The following is a 20,200-nucleotide window of genomic DNA, read 5'->3' as shown; positions in this document are numbered from 1 at the left end:
TACCCTATATTTATTATGCAACTTTGCTTTACATTTATATATAAATGATGGTAGGGTATGAGATATATTTTTGTCTTTTGTCTTTTGTAGGCTTTGTTTCTTTTTTGCTAGTGTGAACATGCTCCTATTTCTTGCATGTCTACCATCTTAGACCTCAGTTCACATTGCCTGGTTTTTTGTCTTGTTTGCATTCTGTGCAATTTAAGGGTGTGGCATCCCCTTTGTTGAGCTGACTGGTATATATGTAGCTTACCACGGGCCTGGGTGGTCTGGAGTTGGGACCCGGTCCTATTTGTCTACCCTTTTATATGCATTGCTTCAACTTTGATATACAGTAAGGTTTTTAATATAGGCAGTATAGGTACCGTCCCAATTTAGGGTCACCTTGCCGCTGGTGGGACGGCTTGTATACTTTTTTTGATCAAAAATAGTTCACTAAGTACCCTATATTTATTATGCAACTTTGCTTTACATTTATATACAATGATGGTAGGGTATGAGATATATTTTTGTCTTTTGTAGGTTTTGTTTCTTTTTTGCTAGTGTGAACATGCTCCTATTTCTTGCATGTCTACCATCTTAGACCTCAGTTCACATTGCCTGGTTTTTTGTCTTGTTTGCATTCTGTGCAATTTAAGGGTGTGGCATCCCCTTTGTTGAGCTGACTGGTATATATGTAGCTTACCACGGGCCTGGGTGGTCTGGAGTTGGGACCCGGTCCTATCTGTCTACCCTTTTATATGCATTGCTTCAACTTTGATATACAGTAAGGTTTTTAATATAGGCAGTATAGGTACCGTCCCAATTTAGGGTCACCTTGCCGCTGGTGGGACGGCTTGTATACTTTTTTTGATCAAAAATAGTTCACTAAGTACCCTATATTTATTATGCAACTTTGCTTTACATTTATATATAATGATGGTAGGGTATGAGATATATTTTTGTCTTTTGTCTTTTGTAGGTTTTGTTTCTTTTTTGCCAGTGTGAACATGCTCCTATTTCTTGCATGTCTACCATCTTAGACCTCAGTTCACATTGCCTGGTTTTTTGTCTTGTTTGCATTCTGTGCAATTTAAGGGTGTGGCATCCCCTTTGTTGAGCTGACTGGTATATATGTAGCTTACCACGGGCCTGGGTGGTCTGGAGTTGGGACCCGGTCCTATTTGTCTACCCTTTTATATGCATTGCTTCAACTTTGATATACAGTAAGGTTTTTAATATAGGCAGTATAGGTACCGTCCCAATTTAGGGTCACCTTGCCGCTGGTGGGACGCCTTGTATACTTTTTTTGATCAAAAATAGTTCACTAAGTACCCTATATTTATTATGCAACTTTGCTTTACATTTATATATAATGATGGTAGGGTATGAGATATATTTTTGTCTTTTGTAGGTTTTGTTTCTTTTTTGCTAGTGTGAACATGCTCCTATTTCTTGCATGTCTACCATCTTAGACCTCAGTTCACATTGCCTGGTTTTTTGTCTTGTTTGCATTCTGTGCAATTTAAGGGTGTGGCATCCCCTTTGTTGAGCTGACTGGTATATATGTAGCTTACCACGGGCCTGGGTGGTCTGGAGTTGGGACCCGGTCCTATTTGTCTACCCTTTTATATGCATTGCTTCAACTTTGATATACAGTAAGGTTTTTAATATAGGCAGTATAGGTACCGTCCCAATTTAGGGTCACCTTGCCGCTGGTGGGACGGCTTGTATACTTTTTTTGATCAAAAATAGTTCACTAAGTACCCTATATTTATTATGCAACTTTGCTTTACATTTATATATAATGATGGTAGGGTATGAGATATATTTTTGTCTTTTGTCTTTTGTAGGTTTTGTTTCTTTTTTGCTAGTGTGAACATGCTCCTATTTCTTGCATGTCTACCATCTTAGACCTCAGTTCACATTGCCTGTTTTTTTGTCTTGTTTGCATTCTGTGCAATTTAAGGGTGTGGCATCCCCTTTGTTGAGCTGACTGGTATATATGTAGCTTACCACGGGCCTGGGTGGTCTGGAGTTGGGACCCGGTCCTATTTGTCTACCCTTTTATATGCATTGCTTCAACTTTGATATACAGTAAGGTTTTTAATATAGGCAGTATAGGTACCGTCCCAATTTAGGGTCACCTTGCCGCTGGTGGGACGGCTTGTATACTTTTTTTGATCAAAAATAGTTCACTAAGTACCCTATATTTATTATGCAACTTTGCTTTACATTTATATATAATGATGGTAGGGTATGAGATATATTTTTGTCTTTTGTCTTTTGTAGGTTTTGTTTCTTTTTTGCTAGTGTGAACATGCTCCAATTTCTTGCATGTCTACCATCTTAGACCTCAGTTCACATTGCCTGGTTTTTTGTCTTGTTTGCATTCTGTGCAATTTAAGGGTGTGGCATCCCCTTTGTTGAGCTGACTGGTATATATGTAGCTTACCACGGGCCTGGGTGGTCTGGAGTTGGGACCCGGTCCTATTTGTCTACCCTTTTATATGCATTGCTTCAACTTTGATATACAGTAAGGTTTTTAATATAGGCAGTATAGGTACCGTCCCAATTTAGGGTCACCTTGCCGCTGGTGGGACGCCTTGTATACTTTTTTTGATCAAAAATAGTTCACTAAGTACCCTATATTTATTATGCAACTTTGCTTTACATTTATATATAATGATGGTAGGGTATGAGATATATTTTTGTCTTTTGTAGGTTTTGTTTCTTTTTTGCTAGTGTGAACATGCTCCTATTTCTTGCATGTCTACCATCTTAGACCTCAGTTCACATTGCCTGGTTTTTTGTCTTGTTTGCATTCTGTGCAATTTAAGGGTGTGGCATCCCCTTTGTTGAGCTGACTGGTATATATGTAGCTTACCACGGGCCTGGGTGGTCTGGAGTTGGGACCCGGTCCTATTTGTCTACCCTTTTATATGCATTGCTTCAACTTTGATATACAGTAAGGTTTTTAATATAGGCAGTATAGGTACCGTCCCAATTTAGGGTCACCTTGCCGCTGGTGGGACGGCTTGTATACTTTTTTTGATCAAAAATAGTTCACTAAGTACCCTATATTTATTATGCAACTTTGCTTTACATTTATATATAATGATGGTAGGGTATGAGATATATTTTTGTCTTTTGTCTTTTGTAGGTTTTGTTTCTTTTTTGCTAGTGTGAACATGCTCCTATTTCTTGCATGTCTACCATCTTAGACCTCAGTTCACATTGCCTGTTTTTTTGTCTTGTTTGCATTCTGTGCAATTTAAGGGTGTGGCATCCCCTTTGTTGAGCTGACTGGTATATATGTAGCTTACCACGGGCCTGGGTGGTCTGGAGTTGGGACCCGGTCCTATTTGTCTACCCTTTTATATGCATTGCTTCAACTTTGATATACAGTAAGGTTTTTAATATAGGCAGTATAGGTACCGTCCCAATTTAGGGTCACCTTGCCGCTGGTGGGACGGCTTGTATACTTTTTTTGATCAAAAATAGTTCACTAAGTACCCTATATTTATTATGCAACTTTGCTTTACATTTATATATAATGATGGTAGGGTATGAGATATATTTTTGTCTTTTGTCTTTTGTAGGTTTTGTTTCTTTTTTGCTAGTGTGAACATGCTCCAATTTCTTGCATGTCTACCATCTTAGACCTCAGTTCACATTGCCTGGTTTTTTGTCTTGTTTGCATTCTGTGCAATTTAAGGGTGTGGCATCCCCTTTGTTGAGCTGACTGGTATATATGTAGCTTACCACGGGCCTGGGTGGTCTGGAGTTGGGACCCGGTCCTATTTGTCTACCCTTTTATATGCATTGCTTCAACTTTGATATACAGTAAGGTTTTTAATATAGGCAGTATAGGTACCGTCCCAATTTAGGGTCACCTTGCCGCTGGTGGGACGGCTTGTATACTTTTTTTGATCAAAAATAGTTCACTAAGTACCCTATATTTATTATGCAACTTTGCTTTACATTTATATATAATGATGGTAGGGTATGAGATATATTTTTGTCTTTTGTCTTTTGTAGGTTTTGTTTCTTTTTTGCTAGTGTGAACATGCTCCTATTTCTTGCATGTCTACCATCTTAGACCTCAGTTCACATTGCCTGGTTTTTTGTCTTGTTTGCATTCTGTGCAATTTAAGGGTGTGGCATCCCCTTTGTTGAGCTGACTGGTATATATGTAGCTTACCACGGGCCTGGGTGGTCTGGAGTTGGGACCCGGTCCTATTTGTCTACCCTTTTATATGCATTGCTTCAACTTTGATATACAGTAAGGTTTTTAATATAGGCAGTATAGGTACCGTCCCAATTTAGGGTCACCTTGCCGCTGGTGGGACGGCTTGTATACTTTTTTTGATCAAAAATAGTTCACTAAGTACCCTATATTTATTATGCAACTTTGCTTTACATTTATATATAATGATGGTAGGGTATGAGATATATTTTTGTCTTTTGTCTTTTGTAGGTTTTGTTTCTTTTTTGCTAGTGTGAACATGCTCCTATTTCTTGCATGTCTACCATCTTAGACCTCAGTTCACATTGCCTGGTTTTTTGTCTTGTTTGCATTCTGTGCAATTTAAGGGTGTGGCATCCCCTTTGTTGAGCTGACTGGTATATATGTAGCTTACCACGGGCCTGGGTGGTCTGGAGTTGGGACCCGGTCCTATTTGTCTACCCTTTTATATGCATTGCTTCAACTTTGATATACAGTAAGGTTTTTAATATAGGCAGTATAGGTACCGTCCCAATTTAGGGTTACCTTGCCGCTGGTGGGACGGCTTGTATACTTTTTTTGATCAAAAATAGTTCACTAAGTACCCTATATTTATTATGCAACTTTGCTTTACATTTATATATAATGATGGTAGGGTATGAGATATATTTTTGTCTTTTGTCTTTTTTAGGTTTTATCTCTTCAATCCTGATGGAAGTGGATTACGTCTCCTACATCATCCACACAGTGCTCAAAGTCTTGCACCTGTGCAGTGGAATCAGATACCTGCACAGTGGAATCAGACCCTTCAGAGTGGAATCAGATACCTGCGCAGTGGAATCAGATACCTGCGCAGTGGAATCAGATACCTGCGCAGTGGAATCAGATACCTGCGCAGTGGAATCAAATACCTGTGCAGTGGAATCAGATACCTGTGCAGTGGAATCAGATACCTGCACAGTGGAATCAGACCCTTCACAGTGGAATCAGATACCTGCACAGTGGAATCAGATACCTGCACAGTTGAATCAGATACTTGCGCAGTGGAATCAGATACCTGCACAGTGGAATCAGACCCTTCAGAGTGGAATCAGATACCTGCACAGTGGAATCAGATACCTGCACAGTGGAATCAGATACCTGCACAATGGAATTAGATACCTGCACAGTGGAATCAGATACCTGCGCAGTGGAATCAGATACCTGCGCAGTGGAATCAGATACCTGCGCAGTGGAATCAGATACCTGCGCAGTGGAATCAGACCCTTCAGAGTGGAATCAGATACCTGCACAGTGGAATCAGATACCTGCACAATGGAATCAGATACCTGTGCAGTGGAATCAGATACCTGTGCAGTGGAATCAGATACCTGTGCAGTGGAATCAGATACCTGCGCAGTGGAATTAGATACCTGTGAGGGGAATCAGACCCTTCACAGTGGAATCAGATACCTGTGCAGTGGAATCAGACCCTTCAGAGTGGAATCAGATACCTGCACAATGGAATTAGATACCTGCAGAGTGGAATCAGATACTTGTGCAGTGGAATCAGATACCTGTGCAGTGGAATCAGATACCTGTGCAGTGGAATCAGATACCTGTGAGGGGAATCAGACCCTTCACAGTGGAATCAGATACCTGCACAGTGGAATCAGATACCTGCGCAGTGGAATCAGATACCTGCGCAGTGGAGTCAGATACCTGCGCAGTGGAATCAGATACCTGCACAGTGGAATCAGATACCTGTGCAGTGGAATCGGATACCTGTGCAGTGGAATCAGATACCTGTGCAGTGGAATCAGATACCTGTGCAGTGGAATCAGATACCTGTGCAGTGGAATCAGATACCTGTGCAGTGGAATCAGATACCTGCGCAGTGGAATTAGATACCTGCGCAGTGGAATCAGATACCTGCGCAGTGGAATCAGATACCTGCGCAGTGGAATCAGATACCTGCGCAGTGGAATCAGATACCTGCGCAGTGGAATCAGATACCTGCACAGTGGAATTAGATACCTGCACAATGGAATTAGATACCTGCACAGTGGAATCAGATACCTGCACAGTGGAATCAGATACCTGTGCAGTGGAATCAGATACCTGTGCAGTGGAATCAGATACCTGTGCAGTGGAATTAGATACCTGTGAGGGGAATCAGACCCTTCACAGTGGAATCAGATACCTGTGCAGTGGAATCAGACCCTTCAGAGTGGAATCAGATACCTGCACAATGGAATTAGATACCTGCAGAGTGGAATCAGATACTTGTGCAGTGGAATCAGATACCTGTGCAGTGGAATCAGATACCTGTGAGGGGAATCAGACCCTTCACAGTGGAATCAGATACCTGCACAGTGGAATCAGATACCTGCGCAGTGGAATCAGATACCTGCGCAGTGGAGTCAGATACCTGCGCAGTGGAATCAGATAACTGCACAGTGGAATCAGATACCTGCGCAGTGGAATCAGATACCTGTGCAGTGGAATCGGATACCTGCGCAGTGGAATCAGATACCTGCGCAGTGGAATCAGATACCTGCGCAGTGGAATCAGATACCTGCGCAGTGGAATCAGATACCTGCGCAGTGGAATCAGATACCTGCGCAGTGGAATCAGATACCTGCGCAGTGGAATCAGATACCTGCACAGTGGAATCAGATACCTGCACAATGGAATTAGATACCTGTGCAGTGGAATCAGATACCTGTGCAGTGGAATCAGATACCTGTGCAGTGGAATCAGATACCTGTGCAGTGGAATCAGATACCTGTGCAGTGGAATCAGATACCTGTGCAGTGGAATTAGATACCTGTGAGGGGAATCAGACCCTTCACAGTGGAATCAGATACCTGTGCAGTGGAATCAGACCCTTCAGAGTGGAATCATATACCTGCACAATGGAATTAGATACCTGCAGAGTGGAATCAGATACTTGTGCAGTGGAATCAGATACCTGTGCAGTGGAATCAGATACCTGTGAGGGGAATCAGACCCTTCACAGTGGAATCAGATACCTGCACAGTGGAATCAGATACCTGCGCAGTGGAATCAGATACCTGCGCAGTGGAGTCAGATACCTGCGCAGTGGAATCAGATAACTGCACAGTGGAATCAGATACCTGTGCAGTGGAATCGGATACCTGTGCAGTGGAATCAGATACCTGCACAGTGGAATTAGATACCTGTGAGGGGAATCAGACCCTTCACAGTGGAATCAGATACCTGTGCAGTGGAATCAGATACCTGCGCAGTGGAATCAGATACCTGCGCAGTGGAATCAGATACCTGTGCAGTGGAATCAGATACCTGCGCAGTGGAATCAGATACCTGCACAGGCACACCTCACTTTGTCCTATTGAACAGCCAGATGAACTGGTAACATAGAAGTGAAGCCGGCTCTTGAACATTAAATGACTTCACTCTACCTGGGGCAGAATGAAGTGTGAATGGGCAGGTTTCTGATGCAAGAGTGTAGGCGCGAGACTTTATTCTTCACCTACTTAATGGTATTCAAACTATTTTCTTTTCTCTTTGGGTAACTGTTTTGTTATCAGAAGTGCAGTGCTATAAAAGTTGGTCAGTAAATACAAAGAATGGATATTTTCACTGTTATCATAGCCATATCAGGGAACATGTGAAACTTCCAATCCATTTTAGAAATGTATTAGGAGGTCCTTACAAATTTTGATCCATCTGCCCAGAATCTATTGTTTATGGGAACACCCATCATGGTTGGACTTGAGCATTTGTTGTCTATGAGGATTATGAGAGGTCGGTTACATGCTTCTTGTCCCTATCGCATCAACCTTCATACTTGACCACAAAATCTTTTAACAAGATTGTCCAATGCAACAGAGTGGAGAACTATGTATATTATTGTTATTTGCTCTGATTCATATATCGACTTCAGGACAATTTACCATAATCCCTCTTCATTCAAGACACCAAACCTGACAGAGTGCTTAAATAGTAACACCACAAAATATAACGGGACACAAAGGATCCTAATGTTTGTAAATGAAGGCTGACATTCAGAACTTTCAATGAATACTAAGTGACTATCAAAAGGTATTGCCTGACTTTATGAAAATTAGTTGTTGTAATCATTTAATAATGAAAAGTTATGCAGCTAATCTATTTTGTGGTTACATTTTTAACATTTTCTAGACCTCACATTGGTGTCACTGAGTAGAGTCTAAGAATCTGTGTTAGCCAAGTTCTACATTAATATAATTATGGAGCTTTAAATTTTAGCAAAGTGTCATAGAAAGCAATCTATTATGTTTTTATGGTTGGTCTAGAAATAATACATTTAAAAAACTACCATTTTGTGAGTACTACAAGATCAGGGAAGGATTTTTGAAGACTCTGAAGGTAAACAAAAATATTTCATTTCCAGTAAGTAGAGATCCTATAATTGGTGAGGAATTGAAGTGAAAACTCTTTGAGAGGGCTGCCCAAAATTTATCTTCCACACGGGTCACTCTGTCAAGAAAATGGATTGTAATCTTAATATACGATAGAATTGAAAATGTAAGACAGGATATCCAGTCTGGATAAAAGGGTCTTCAGATAAGATTTTGTTTAAATTTAACAAAATTGCATAACTATGGGTTTTCCCACAATGGACATTTACTAACTATCCTAGCTTAGGTGAAAGACATAAATGGGGTCTGATTCATGTAAAAGTCGTAAAATTTAGATGCAATTCATAACTTTGCGACTTTTGGTGTTTTCATTTCAGTTTCTCCCAGCTCCAATAAAATGGGCAGAGCTGGGACGGGCCGTGATGCTAATTTATGACAAGCCCTTGCGTTCCCAATGCCAGAAATCTCACTCCAGTATCTGAGTGGAGTGGAAATTCTGGTGTAGCGCACGGAGGTGCATGTCACTCATCAGATGTTCAAGATTCATGAAGAAGCACCTCTTCATGAAACAAAAGCATCTGACTTCAACACAACCCTTCATCAAAACTGGTGTGAACAACGCTGGTCTTGAAGAATCGGACTCACATTGTATAATTGCATAATTGCTATGGGCCCCATCAATGGAACCCCCAGTTATCACTACAATGAGGATGGATCCCGAGCCCCCGATTGCTTCTCAGTGCATGACCTCTCTATGCAATGGCTATGAGACTAACAGAAACTGAATTTCCATCACCCTGACAGAAATTGATGAGCACCCTTTTAATAATGAAACCCCCTTAAAGTATTTTATTTCCATCCTGTACATGAGAATACTGATTACTGGCATGGGGAGCTACTCTTTTCAATAGTTTGTAGATTTAAATGCTGATTGCAACATATTGGATTTTGCTAAGTAGTTGAATTACAATCCTTCCAACAGAAATAAACCATTTCCATTAAGCCAATTCTCTGGGATAAGAAACATTGGGCATGAAATAAATATCTTCAAGCTAGTACCTGAAATCCAGCCTCAGATGCCCTTTTACTGTCCGGAAATAAATGTGTGCATTAAACCGTAACGTGCCAATGAGCCAAGTCAGCACTTTTCTGAATATGTGCCAGGCTCTCACTGAGCACAGATTCAACACCAAGTGGATTCCATCTCCTTTCATAACACTTAACATATTGACTTGTTACCAACTCGTAGAACAAGGCGGCCTCTTATTTATTTTTACAGCCTTTCTGCATCACCCCACGTGCACTAGTGACTTGTTCAAGCAGGATCAAAACGCAAAGCGATTCTGACAAGTTTATGTTACACAAAGATGGTTGTAATTAAGAATATAACAAATACAATAAAGTCGTACTTGGAGGCATGTTAAAAAGCATCTGTTTTATGAGTTAGACTCAATGGTGTCTGTTAATGTAATCTCTCTGGAATATCTCAAATCTATTATCTCTCTTATGTTATCCTTAATATGCTTTTTAAGGACAAGTGAAATGTTTTTGCCAATCTCCTGAGAAAATAAACACAATACTACATAGATTGCCCCTTTCTATCTTAACTATCTTTCATAGCTGCTTTGTCAGTTTGTTAAGTAGTGCCCATGGGGAGCCTTGGTGTTCTCAGCATCTAGCAATGCCCATTGGCTTTATACCATTCTACAGTCAAAAACGCACTGACCATTATTGTAGTTAGGTATGGACCTCTGTATACGATAAAGAAGTGCTACAAAATATTGTGACTTCAAGTGGGAAAATTGATTTACACTATGGACACCTACAGGTTATACCTACTGGAGCTTTAATGATGATGGCGTTGAGGTCAGGGCTCTGTGTGGGGCCAGTTAAGTTCTTCTACACCAAACTTGCCCAACTATGCCATTATGGATCTTGCTTTTTGCATTGGGGAACAGTCATGGAACAGAAAACTGTTCTTACAAAGTTGGAAGCATACAATTTTCCAAATGTTTTGGAATACTGATACATTAAGATTTTCATTCACTGGAACTAAGGGACTTTGGTTAACTATTGAAAAACAGCCCCCTAGTAGAGATGAGCAAGCCCAAACTGTAAAGTTCAGGGTTCGTACCTGGGTGTCTTTTGCTGAACTCCGAACACGGAAGTCCGTTTTACAGTTAGAGAAAGAGATTTTTTTTCCAGCTCTAAAGTTCGGGACCCCAATTGATTTCCATCGGGTTTGGGTTCAGGTCCAAGTTCGGGTAAAGTTCTTGTACCCTGACCGAACTTTGGACTAAAGTTCAGTCAAACCCGATGAACCCGAACATCCACAAATTGGCTCATCACTACCCCTTAGTATTATCCCTCCTCCACCAATATTTACAGTTGGCAAAATGCAACCAGGCCGGTAACGCTCTACTGGTAATTTTTTTTCCAGCTTCCTATTACATCACATGATAAAACAGATGGTATCATTCAAAAGTAAAACTTGTCCCACAAAAAACAAGCTATGTCGATGGATAAATAAGAAAAGTTAAGGCTCTTGGAAGAAGGGTAGGAAAAAAGCAAAAGCGCAAAAACGAAAAATGGCCCTGTTGGGAAAGGTTTAAGGTGGTCAAGACTTTTAAACAAATGCGCCTCAAATACAGCGCTGAGTTCCTGGGTTCAAATCCCACCAAGGACAACATCTGCAAGGAGCTTGTATGTTCTCCCTGTATTTGCGTGGGTTTCCTCTGGGTTCTCCAGTTTCCTCCCACACTCCAAAGACATACTGATAGGGAATCTAGATTGTGAGCCCCAATGGGGACAGCGCCGATAATGTCTGTAAATTGTCTGAATTGTAAAGCGCTGTGGAATATGTTGGCGCTATACAAATAAAAAGATTAGTAGTAGTAGTAGTAGTAGTAGTATGTGTAATGGCTGATGTACCAATAATGACTAAGTTGTCTGTAAAGTCTAAAAAGTCCTCAATACATGACCAGAATTAAGAAAACCTGCCCTGAACATCATAATTCAGTTTTAGCTGTGTTATAGTCTTTCCCCAGCACGGAGACCACTCAAGTCCATCTAGTGCTTGGCTTCCAGAATATTAGTATACTAAATCAATTACATAGTCTACCTGTTTATTCTCATGGGGAAATATAGGACTTCTAAAGTTACTGTAGATACCCTCTGAACATTCTGCAGACAATATGGTTATTCTCCAATGATCTTGTTTCCAGTCTGCTGAGTAGACAGACCCCAGTCTGTGGTGCTCAAGACAAAATACGATTGTAGATAAATGGGAAGAGAGGAAGTGTGTGCCGGCAGAACAAGAAACGCTACACCCTTACCATCCTAAAGTGAGAACAGTGATACAAGCCTGAAAAATTAGCCTTGGTCGTGTAGGAAGAGGGTCAGATAAGGAGCAAATAATCTTATAATAATGTGCTATGGTTTGCTGAACCTAGATATCACAAAAATCACAGAATCATAGTGGTACCACCAGTATTCTTAAGTTATTTAATAGCCCAGACAAGAACAGTTAATAGGATTTATGTGATAAATATTTTACAAAGTAAGAAGCTGATGTTTTGTTGGATCAAACTCAGGCAGGAAATACGCTCGTTTGCACCTGCCCTTACCATGCTAAAACCTCTAGAAGCAAGCATAAAGCGCCTTTGAGTAAATTAATGTAAAAAAAAAGTATTTTTCCTTGAAGGGAACCTGTTGTAGATTATTGAACTACATGTAAAGTCATACCTTATTTCTCTCAAAGAATTACTCTGTTGGTAAGAAATCAACTTTTGAAGCTATATGCATAGGTTGGAAATGCATTGGAGTGACGATAAACTTCCATTGCCTATCCCCCTGCTGCATTCTCCACCTAATGCTGCCCTCCACTACATAGTGCTGCTATATAATCGCTCTGTCCTTGGACTCTTGAGCATGCTCTGCTCCTAGCTAGCGTAGCTATGTGGAGAATGGAGCAGGGAACCAGGCATTGGAAGTGCAATGTCCCACCCTAATGCACTTCCAGCTTCATTTGCATATTGCTTCAAAAGTACATTTATCTGCTATGTTCTGGAGCCAATCTCTGGGGAAATAAAGGTATGCATTGAGTTGTGTTTCAATAAATTACATGGACATGTATTTGGTTTGGTGGGGTAGGGAGGGGGGTTAATGACAAATTTCCTTTAAGCTAAGGAGGGTGTTAAAAATATATCTGGTTGATGTAAACACTGGAAAAAGGGTCAAGCATGTACAGCAAGATACCATAACATGGCTCCTCACAGTGCTCACTCACTTTAAAGTGCCAACTACACTTCTCCCATTACAATGTTTAACTGCTGGCTACAGGGTTTTTTACTATACTTATTAATAAGAGTGTTTTTTTTTAAAACAAGATTTATTTTTTAATCATTTCTACTGCATTAGGTGTTTTTGTTTTACGCTTTTTTACCAAAATATTACTTACCCTGGTTGTAAATTCGGTAGATGCCCCAAATTCAAAAAGATATTTCACAATCTCATTGTGCCCTTGCTGAGCAGCAAAGAACAAAGCAGTAGCACCAGACTGCAAAGAAAGGTGGCAAGAAATGATAGAGCTGCAACATACCATTGTAGATGTTAGCAGTAATCAGATATCAGACATAAAATAAGCAATTTGAGAGTTCTGTCATATGGACTAATAATTATAAATTATACATACATCTCTCTGAAGATTAATATCTGCCCCTTGCAGTACTAGCTCTCGTACACATTGCATATGTCCTGTATACGATGCCAGCATCAAAGCTGTAGCCCCAGTCTGTGGAAAAAAAGAATATACCATAAGAATATGCCATATAAAAACTTGCTTGTTTTTTCACAAAAAATGGCCAATGGTATGATGAGTATCTTCTAATATAAATTGTTTTGAACTGGAAAAACTTTGTGGATTAATTACTCAGTAGGTTGTCCAGCGGGATAATTTTTTTATAAGTTATAAAATATTTATTTCTTTATATATTTAATCCATTCTAAATCATGGGTAAAAATGTTAATCTAAAAGACAATGCTTTCATTACTTATTGACACCTTTGGGGCATGTTTTTTACCTAAACGTTTGCATTTTTTGGCAGAAAAGCATTTTTATCAACAGGGTTTTATTAAGAATGTTGATTTGATTGGCATATATAGAAATCATGTGGTCCCATAGCAAAAGTAGGGGAAGTAATGTCAGGATGGTGTATGGCTGCACCCATAAGCCAAATTCATCAAAAGTTATGCCGTTACTAATTCCAAAAATGTTACTCCAGTCCCTGATTGGAGTAGCATTTCTGCTGAGGCGCGTGGAGGCACATGTCACCGAGAAGATGTGCTGTGCAACTTACCCCGCCACGCCACTATATTACGACTGGCATGTACAACGCCAATGTTGATGAATTGGCCCCATTATATCTTATCTGCAGGACAAATTTCCATGGTTAGGTTCGCAGTAGCGTTAAGATTTCTGTTTTTCAGTTCCATTCCATTGTAGGAACAGAAAAATGGAACTCCTGCAAAAAAAAAAAACACGACCATCCTATGTCATGGATAAATGGCGACAGATGGACCCCATTATCTATAATGAGTTCCGTTTGGGTTCCAGTTGGGTGGATGTCATTTTAATGGAAAAAAATACTTAAGTATGCTGCTCTTCTTTTTCCAGTTTAACTGTCAGAACTTGCAAAAAAACCTCCTAAAAAAAATTTTGACTCAAGTGCAAACCAAACCTTAACTGATTTATTGTCACGCAAGGTGAGGGAAGGAACAAGTGTACAACAACAGGAAGAGGAGAAAGGGAGCCAAACAACTAGGGAAAGGGGGAGTGGAGACCCCTAGGCAGATCTAATATCACCCTGACTACCCTATCGTCCCGATATAGGTTCCGCACCTATCGCCGTGCAGGAAACCTAATCCCTGAATGTCCCTAGAGCTAGGCCCTAGGTAAGGAGGGGACGGGGTAAACACTAGTCAGGCCCCACTGTAACTAAAGACAACAAGGTAAACAAACAAAGGGGCTACACTTAGCTTGAGAAGACACTAGAGAGATAACGCCAACTGTTCTCCAAGGGAAGTCCAAGAAGAAACTAGCCGACTACTAGTACTCCAGGCATGGACAGAGGAACATAGAACTATCACCGGCGACTCTCTGGAGACACTGAGAGTTTTTAACTACCAAGCAAGGGTGTGTCAATTAGCAGCAGAAGGTGGAGGTCGCTGCTGGGTCTTAAAGGAAGAAGGATATCACTACACTACAGAGAGGAGAGGATCAAGAAGGTGTCTGCAATGCCAAGTGCAGTGACCTTCTACAGCCGGATCCAGAGCGACTGTCTGTCACACTTGATACACCCGTGACATTTATGACCAAAAGAAAATCTAGATGAATTTCATTGTGAATGGCATTCTGCAAATGGCTATGCACTGTAATAAATAGACACTGTAAAAGCCAAACAAAGTTCATTTTTTAATAGCACCCTGTATCAAACATGGATAAATGCCAAGAATGCCTGTATCTAAGTGACAAAAAATATACTCAAAGGGAAACTGTCATCAGGTTTTTGCTAATTAATCAGAGAGCAGCATAATGCAGAGACAGACACCCTGATTCCAGCCATGTTTCACTTACTGGGCTTTGTGCTGTAGTTTTCATTAAATCATTGTTTTATGAGCAGGAGATTTTCACTCTCCTGTTGATAGAGGACTAGTAAACCTGCTGCCATGTAATCCAACCACATCCCCACGACTGACTGGCAGCTTTCTGCCTATGTACAGTTTACACAGAAAGCAGCCAATCAGTGGTGTGGACGAGGTTATACAGGGCTCAGCTTTAAGAGAACTGCTAGCAGATAAAATGGTGATTTTATCAAAAATACAACACAGACTAGAGATACGTTGCTGGTGTCAGAGTCTCTGCCCCTTCCTACATAATGCTGCTTTCAGATGAGGCAGTAAAGCCCTGGTTAAAGACTCCCTTTAAAGGTACCCTATCTTTCATGTCAAGATGTGAAAGAAATAACATTTAATAAAATATATGATACTAGGTAGTAGACAAAGAACTCTTTTATTCTTGAAGCTTTTTGCTTTAAGGGCAGTACATTTATTATTAGCTATATTTTTTCTCCTCCTTAGTGATATACATCACTGTCAGTCTGCAAGACAAGCAGTAATGCTAGCTCACATACCGCATGAGGTGATAACAAGAAAACGTGAGATAGGATGGGTGGAGAAAGTTTCCACAGTGGAGAATTTTCGTGACTCATGCAAAACATGTTCTAAGCCAGAGTTTTTCATTCTCCTTTTACTTTTCAATAGGTATTTGTAAGAGCATGCCAGCTATCATTCTTATTTTACTAGAAAACATATAAGTCTGGAATCATGGAATAAAGTATGAGACTTTTATGATGGGATCAGTATCTAATATGTTACATAGTATTACTGTAAAGTGCATCAACATTTTATGTAGATTATGAAAGTCTGAAGTTTCTAATAAAGTGGGCTTTTTTATTCACTTTCCATTTAATTATCATGAATGACCACTAGTTTCCATACAAGGGGAAATAAGTTTAAAATAAAACCTTATATAATAACAGAGCTATAGAACACATAACCAAGGATTTGTAACAGGCAATCCCTGCATGTGTCACGGGTGTATGACAGATGTGACACATGCACCTGCGGCGACACTTTCATCGATGCCGAGCACGCCGCAAATGCTCATTGAATACCCGAGCATACTCGATTAAAGGGTTAAACGAGAACGCTCACGCATCACTAGTAATGAGAAAGACAGAACAGAAAACAAAAGTCCTCAGACCATCCAGGAAAGGTGGTCATACACATCTAGGGTGAAAATGAATGAAGCCTCTCTCTCTATTCATTTCTATAGTAGCTATGGAAGCAGCCATGTTGGCAGTTATATTTAAAGGGAATCTGTCAGTAGGATCAAGCCTCCTAAGGCGTCTATATGGGCATGCAGGTTATAAAAGGTTCAGTAAAATGATATCTTGATATCTGTGATCCAATGTCTTATTCCCAAGAAATCCATGTTTTCCTTAGTTTGTAAATGATCTGTAAAGATCTATAGGACAGACATAGATCTCTGGGAGAATCTGCTTCCAAAGCTGATTTTAAATGAAAGGGGGAAGCGTTATCAGTTTGAGACATGTAGCTCAGGAGAGCAAACTGTCAGTCATGACATATCTCACACTGGTAACGCCCCCTTTCAGGGAGATCTTTGTCACACCAATAGATCTTAACAGCTTATTGACATATTAAGAAAAACATGGATTTCTCTAAAATTAAAACATTGGATTGCAGATATCATTTTATTCAACTTTCTATGACTTGTAGGCCCATATAGACGGCTTAAGAGGGTTGATCCTACTGACAGATTCCATTTAAAGAGAATCTACCATCAGAAAATGACCTATTGTTTAAATCAGGTTTTTGAGTTAAAAGTATGTTTAAAATATTGTAGCCAATATTTTTTTATTTTACGCATCTCACAATATGTATTAAAAATTTAAAAAAAAATAGTAATCTTACAATTTCCATCCCGGCCACTGGGGCTTTTTTAGACTCTAAAGTCCTGTTACAGGAAACAACACATGTACATAGCCACAATGGTCAGACCCAACCTTACCTTTTGCATTGAAGTGTCTTATGAGCCGGTGCAAAGATAATTGAAAAAAGAGAAGGAGCAGGGTCAGCTGTGACATCACCTAATGTGATTGGTGGATCCTGTGTTATCAGCTGTGCATAGAGGTGTTACCTGTCATTGTAATCCAGCCTCTGATAATAAGGAGCCTTTACTGTATATTTTTCCTAAAAACAGACAGTAAGTCAAAATCTAAAAAGGCACAATGGCCAGTGGGAAAATTTAAAGATCACTATTTTTAAATATATACAGTGCCTACAAGTAGTATTCAACCCCCTGCAGATTTAGCTGGTTGACACATGCGGAATTAACTTGGCATTGTGACATTTGTACTGTAGATCAGCCTGGAAGTGGGAAATGCACTGCAGCAAATTTTTTTTTTTTTTTTTTAAACGTAAAAAGTTAATTCAGAGTGTCATTTATTATTCAATCCCTCAAACCACAAGAATTCTGTTTGGTCCCCCTAAAGTATTAAGAAGTAGTTCAGGCACCAAGAATAATGAGCTTCACATGTGTGGATTAAAGATCTCTTTTGCCAGCCTTTTCTGACTATTTAAGACCCTCTCCAAACTTGTGAACAGCACTCAGACATGGTCAACATGGGAAAGACAAAGGAGCATTCCAAAGCCATCAGAGACAAGATCGTGGAGGGTCACAAGGCTGGCAAGGGGTACAAAACCCTTTCCAAGGAGTTGGGCCTACCTGTCTCCACTGTTGGGAGCATCATCCGTAAGTGGAAGGCTTATGGAACTACTGTTAGCCTTCCACGGCCAGGAAAGCCTTTGAAAGTGTCCTCCCGTGCCGAGGCCAGGCTTGTCCGAAGAGTCAAGGCTAACCCAAGGACAACAAGGAAGGAGCTCCGGGAAGATCTCATGGCAGTGGGGACATTGGTTTCAGTCAATACCATAAGTAACGTACTCCACCGCAATGGTCTCCGTTCCAGACGAGCCCGTAAGGTACCTTTACTTTCAAAGCGTCATGTCAAGGCTCGTCTACAGTTTGCTCATGATCACTTGGAGGACTCTGAGACAGACTGGTTCAAGGTTCTATGGTCTGATGAGACCAAGATCGAGATCTTTGGTGCCAACCACACACGTGACGTTTGGAGACTGGATGGCACTGCATACGACCCCAAGAATACCATCCCTACAGTCAAGCATGGTGGTGGCAGCATCATGCTGTGGGGCTGTTTCTCTGCCAAGGGGCCTGGCCATCTGGTCCGCATCCATGGGAAGATGGATAGCACGGCCTACCTGGAGATTTTGGCCAAGAACCTCCGCTCCTCCATCAAGGATCTTAAGATGGGTCGTAATTTCATCTTCCAACAAGACAACGACCCAAAGCACACAGCCAAGAAAACCAAGGCCTGGTTCAATAGGGAAAAAGTCAAGGTGTTGGAGTGGCCTAGTCAGTCTCCTGACCTTAACCCAATTGAAAACTTGTGGAAGGAGCTCAAGAATAAAGTCCACATGAGACACCCAAAGAACCTAGATAACTTGGAGAAGATCTGCATGGAGGAGTGGGCCAAGATAACTCCACAGACCTGTGCCGGCCTGATCAGGTCTTATAAAAGACGATTATTAGCTGTAATTGCAAACAAGGGTTATTCCACAAAATATTAAACATAGGGGTTGAATAATAATTGACCCACACTTTTATGTTTAAAAATTAATAAAATTCAACTGAGCAACATAACTTTTTGGTTTGTAAGATTTATGCTTCTGTTCATAAATCCTACTCTCGTTTGCAGTTTGAAGGCTCTAACTTATTTGCATCTTATCAAACCAGCTAAATCTGCAGGGGGTTGAATACTACTTGTAGGCACTGTATATATATATATGAAAAAATGATATGAACATTGAAAAAAAAAGACATTGCCAAACAATTTTTAAAAATAAATGTAACACAAAATCTTGATATAAACAAAAGGTTGTTTTTTGATGAGAAAAAAGGAGTATGTCAGCACATAATGACTGTAAAAACCAAGCACAGGCGCTTGTTGCACCTTTGGCATTGCCAAGTTTAGTGCAGCTTTCCACCTACTTCTTTTCTATGTATCTCCACCCATCTCTGGTTCCTGTTAAGCCAGAGCTGTCAATCAAGATTAAGGAGGGTAGAGATAGGTGATGCACTGACCTGTTTGGTCATGTCACATGTGCACTTAATGCCCGAGCTTGGTTTGAACAGTCATTTTGCACTGACTGACTCCATTAAGTGCTATAAAATCTCTTCTTAAGGAATTAATGGTAATGGCATCAACAGTTCTGTTAGATGATCCTAACCAGCAGACTGCAAACTCACTATTAGTACTGTATATGCTGCCAAAACACCCAAAAAAAGATATCTCATGCTTTCTGTTCTGAAATTCCCAGGGGCATTAATACAATATTTAGCATTTATACCAATCTTCCTTTAGCTCTTACTTTTATTCGGTTACTAGATTGTACTTTACATTTCTTAACACATAAACCACAAATCCATTACAACATCCTAGAGCTTTGTTTTACACCACTGAATAATATTGACGCTGAAGGAATAATAACAGGCCTGTTGTCTGGCCACTGTGCCATTCTGATGAAGAAGATAGTGATCTGGAATTCTTGGCATACACAAGTGAAGGGCATACACTGTCTCTGCAGTCCACATCGACGCGGCCACTGTTCAACAACAGCTGGAGTAATGCCAGGTTTCCTTTCCGCGCGGCCCAGAAAGCTGCATTGGCAAGAGGCGTTTCCTTCTGTGTAAAATAATAGCTCCATATTACTTTCATGGCATCTTGATTTAAAAGACAAACAAACACATCACTGAATGGATTAACACAACAATGGAGACTATCTGATGTACACTGGGCGGGATTTGGGACTTATCCATAGAAAGTTCATTACCCTCAAATCGAAGTATACAACAGTATAAAGTAAACTTCGCTACATTTGCTGCAAAGTGAAATGTTCTTCCAAGTTT

General features: G+C 40.3%; 1 protein-coding gene across 4 annotated transcripts in view; it reads right to left on the bottom strand.

Moving 5' to 3' along the window:
* The window catches only part of ANKRD29 (ankyrin repeat domain 29), a 92,772-nt gene that overhangs the window by 61,210 nt on the left and 11,362 nt on the right, over positions 1-20,200 (bottom strand). For 3 of the 4 annotated variants that reach the window (XM_073679185.1, XM_073679184.1, XM_073679183.1), the window contains exons 2-4: positions 19,866-19,976; positions 13,268-13,366; positions 13,034-13,132 (exon numbers count right to left, since the gene is read on the bottom strand). In XM_073679185.1, coding sequence (XP_073535286.1) covers positions 13,034-13,132; positions 13,268-13,366; positions 19,866-19,976 — 309 coding nt within the window. Of the gene's footprint in view, positions 1-13,033; positions 13,133-13,267; positions 13,367-15,208; positions 15,302-19,865; positions 19,977-20,200 lie in introns of those variants that run through there. The other variant, XM_073679186.1, reaches the window with a different exon arrangement.

The sequence above is a fragment of the Phyllobates terribilis genome, unplaced genomic scaffold (assembly GCF_046119375.1).
Source record: "Phyllobates terribilis strain yellow unplaced genomic scaffold, ASM4611937v1 Scaffold_4__5_contigs__length_816908805, whole genome shotgun sequence".
NCBI classification, from domain to species: domain Eukaryota; kingdom Metazoa; phylum Chordata; class Amphibia; order Anura; family Dendrobatidae; genus Phyllobates; species Phyllobates terribilis.
The sequence above is the reverse complement of the archived record's forward strand: the minus strand, read 5'-3'. Positions and strand labels throughout refer to the sequence as shown.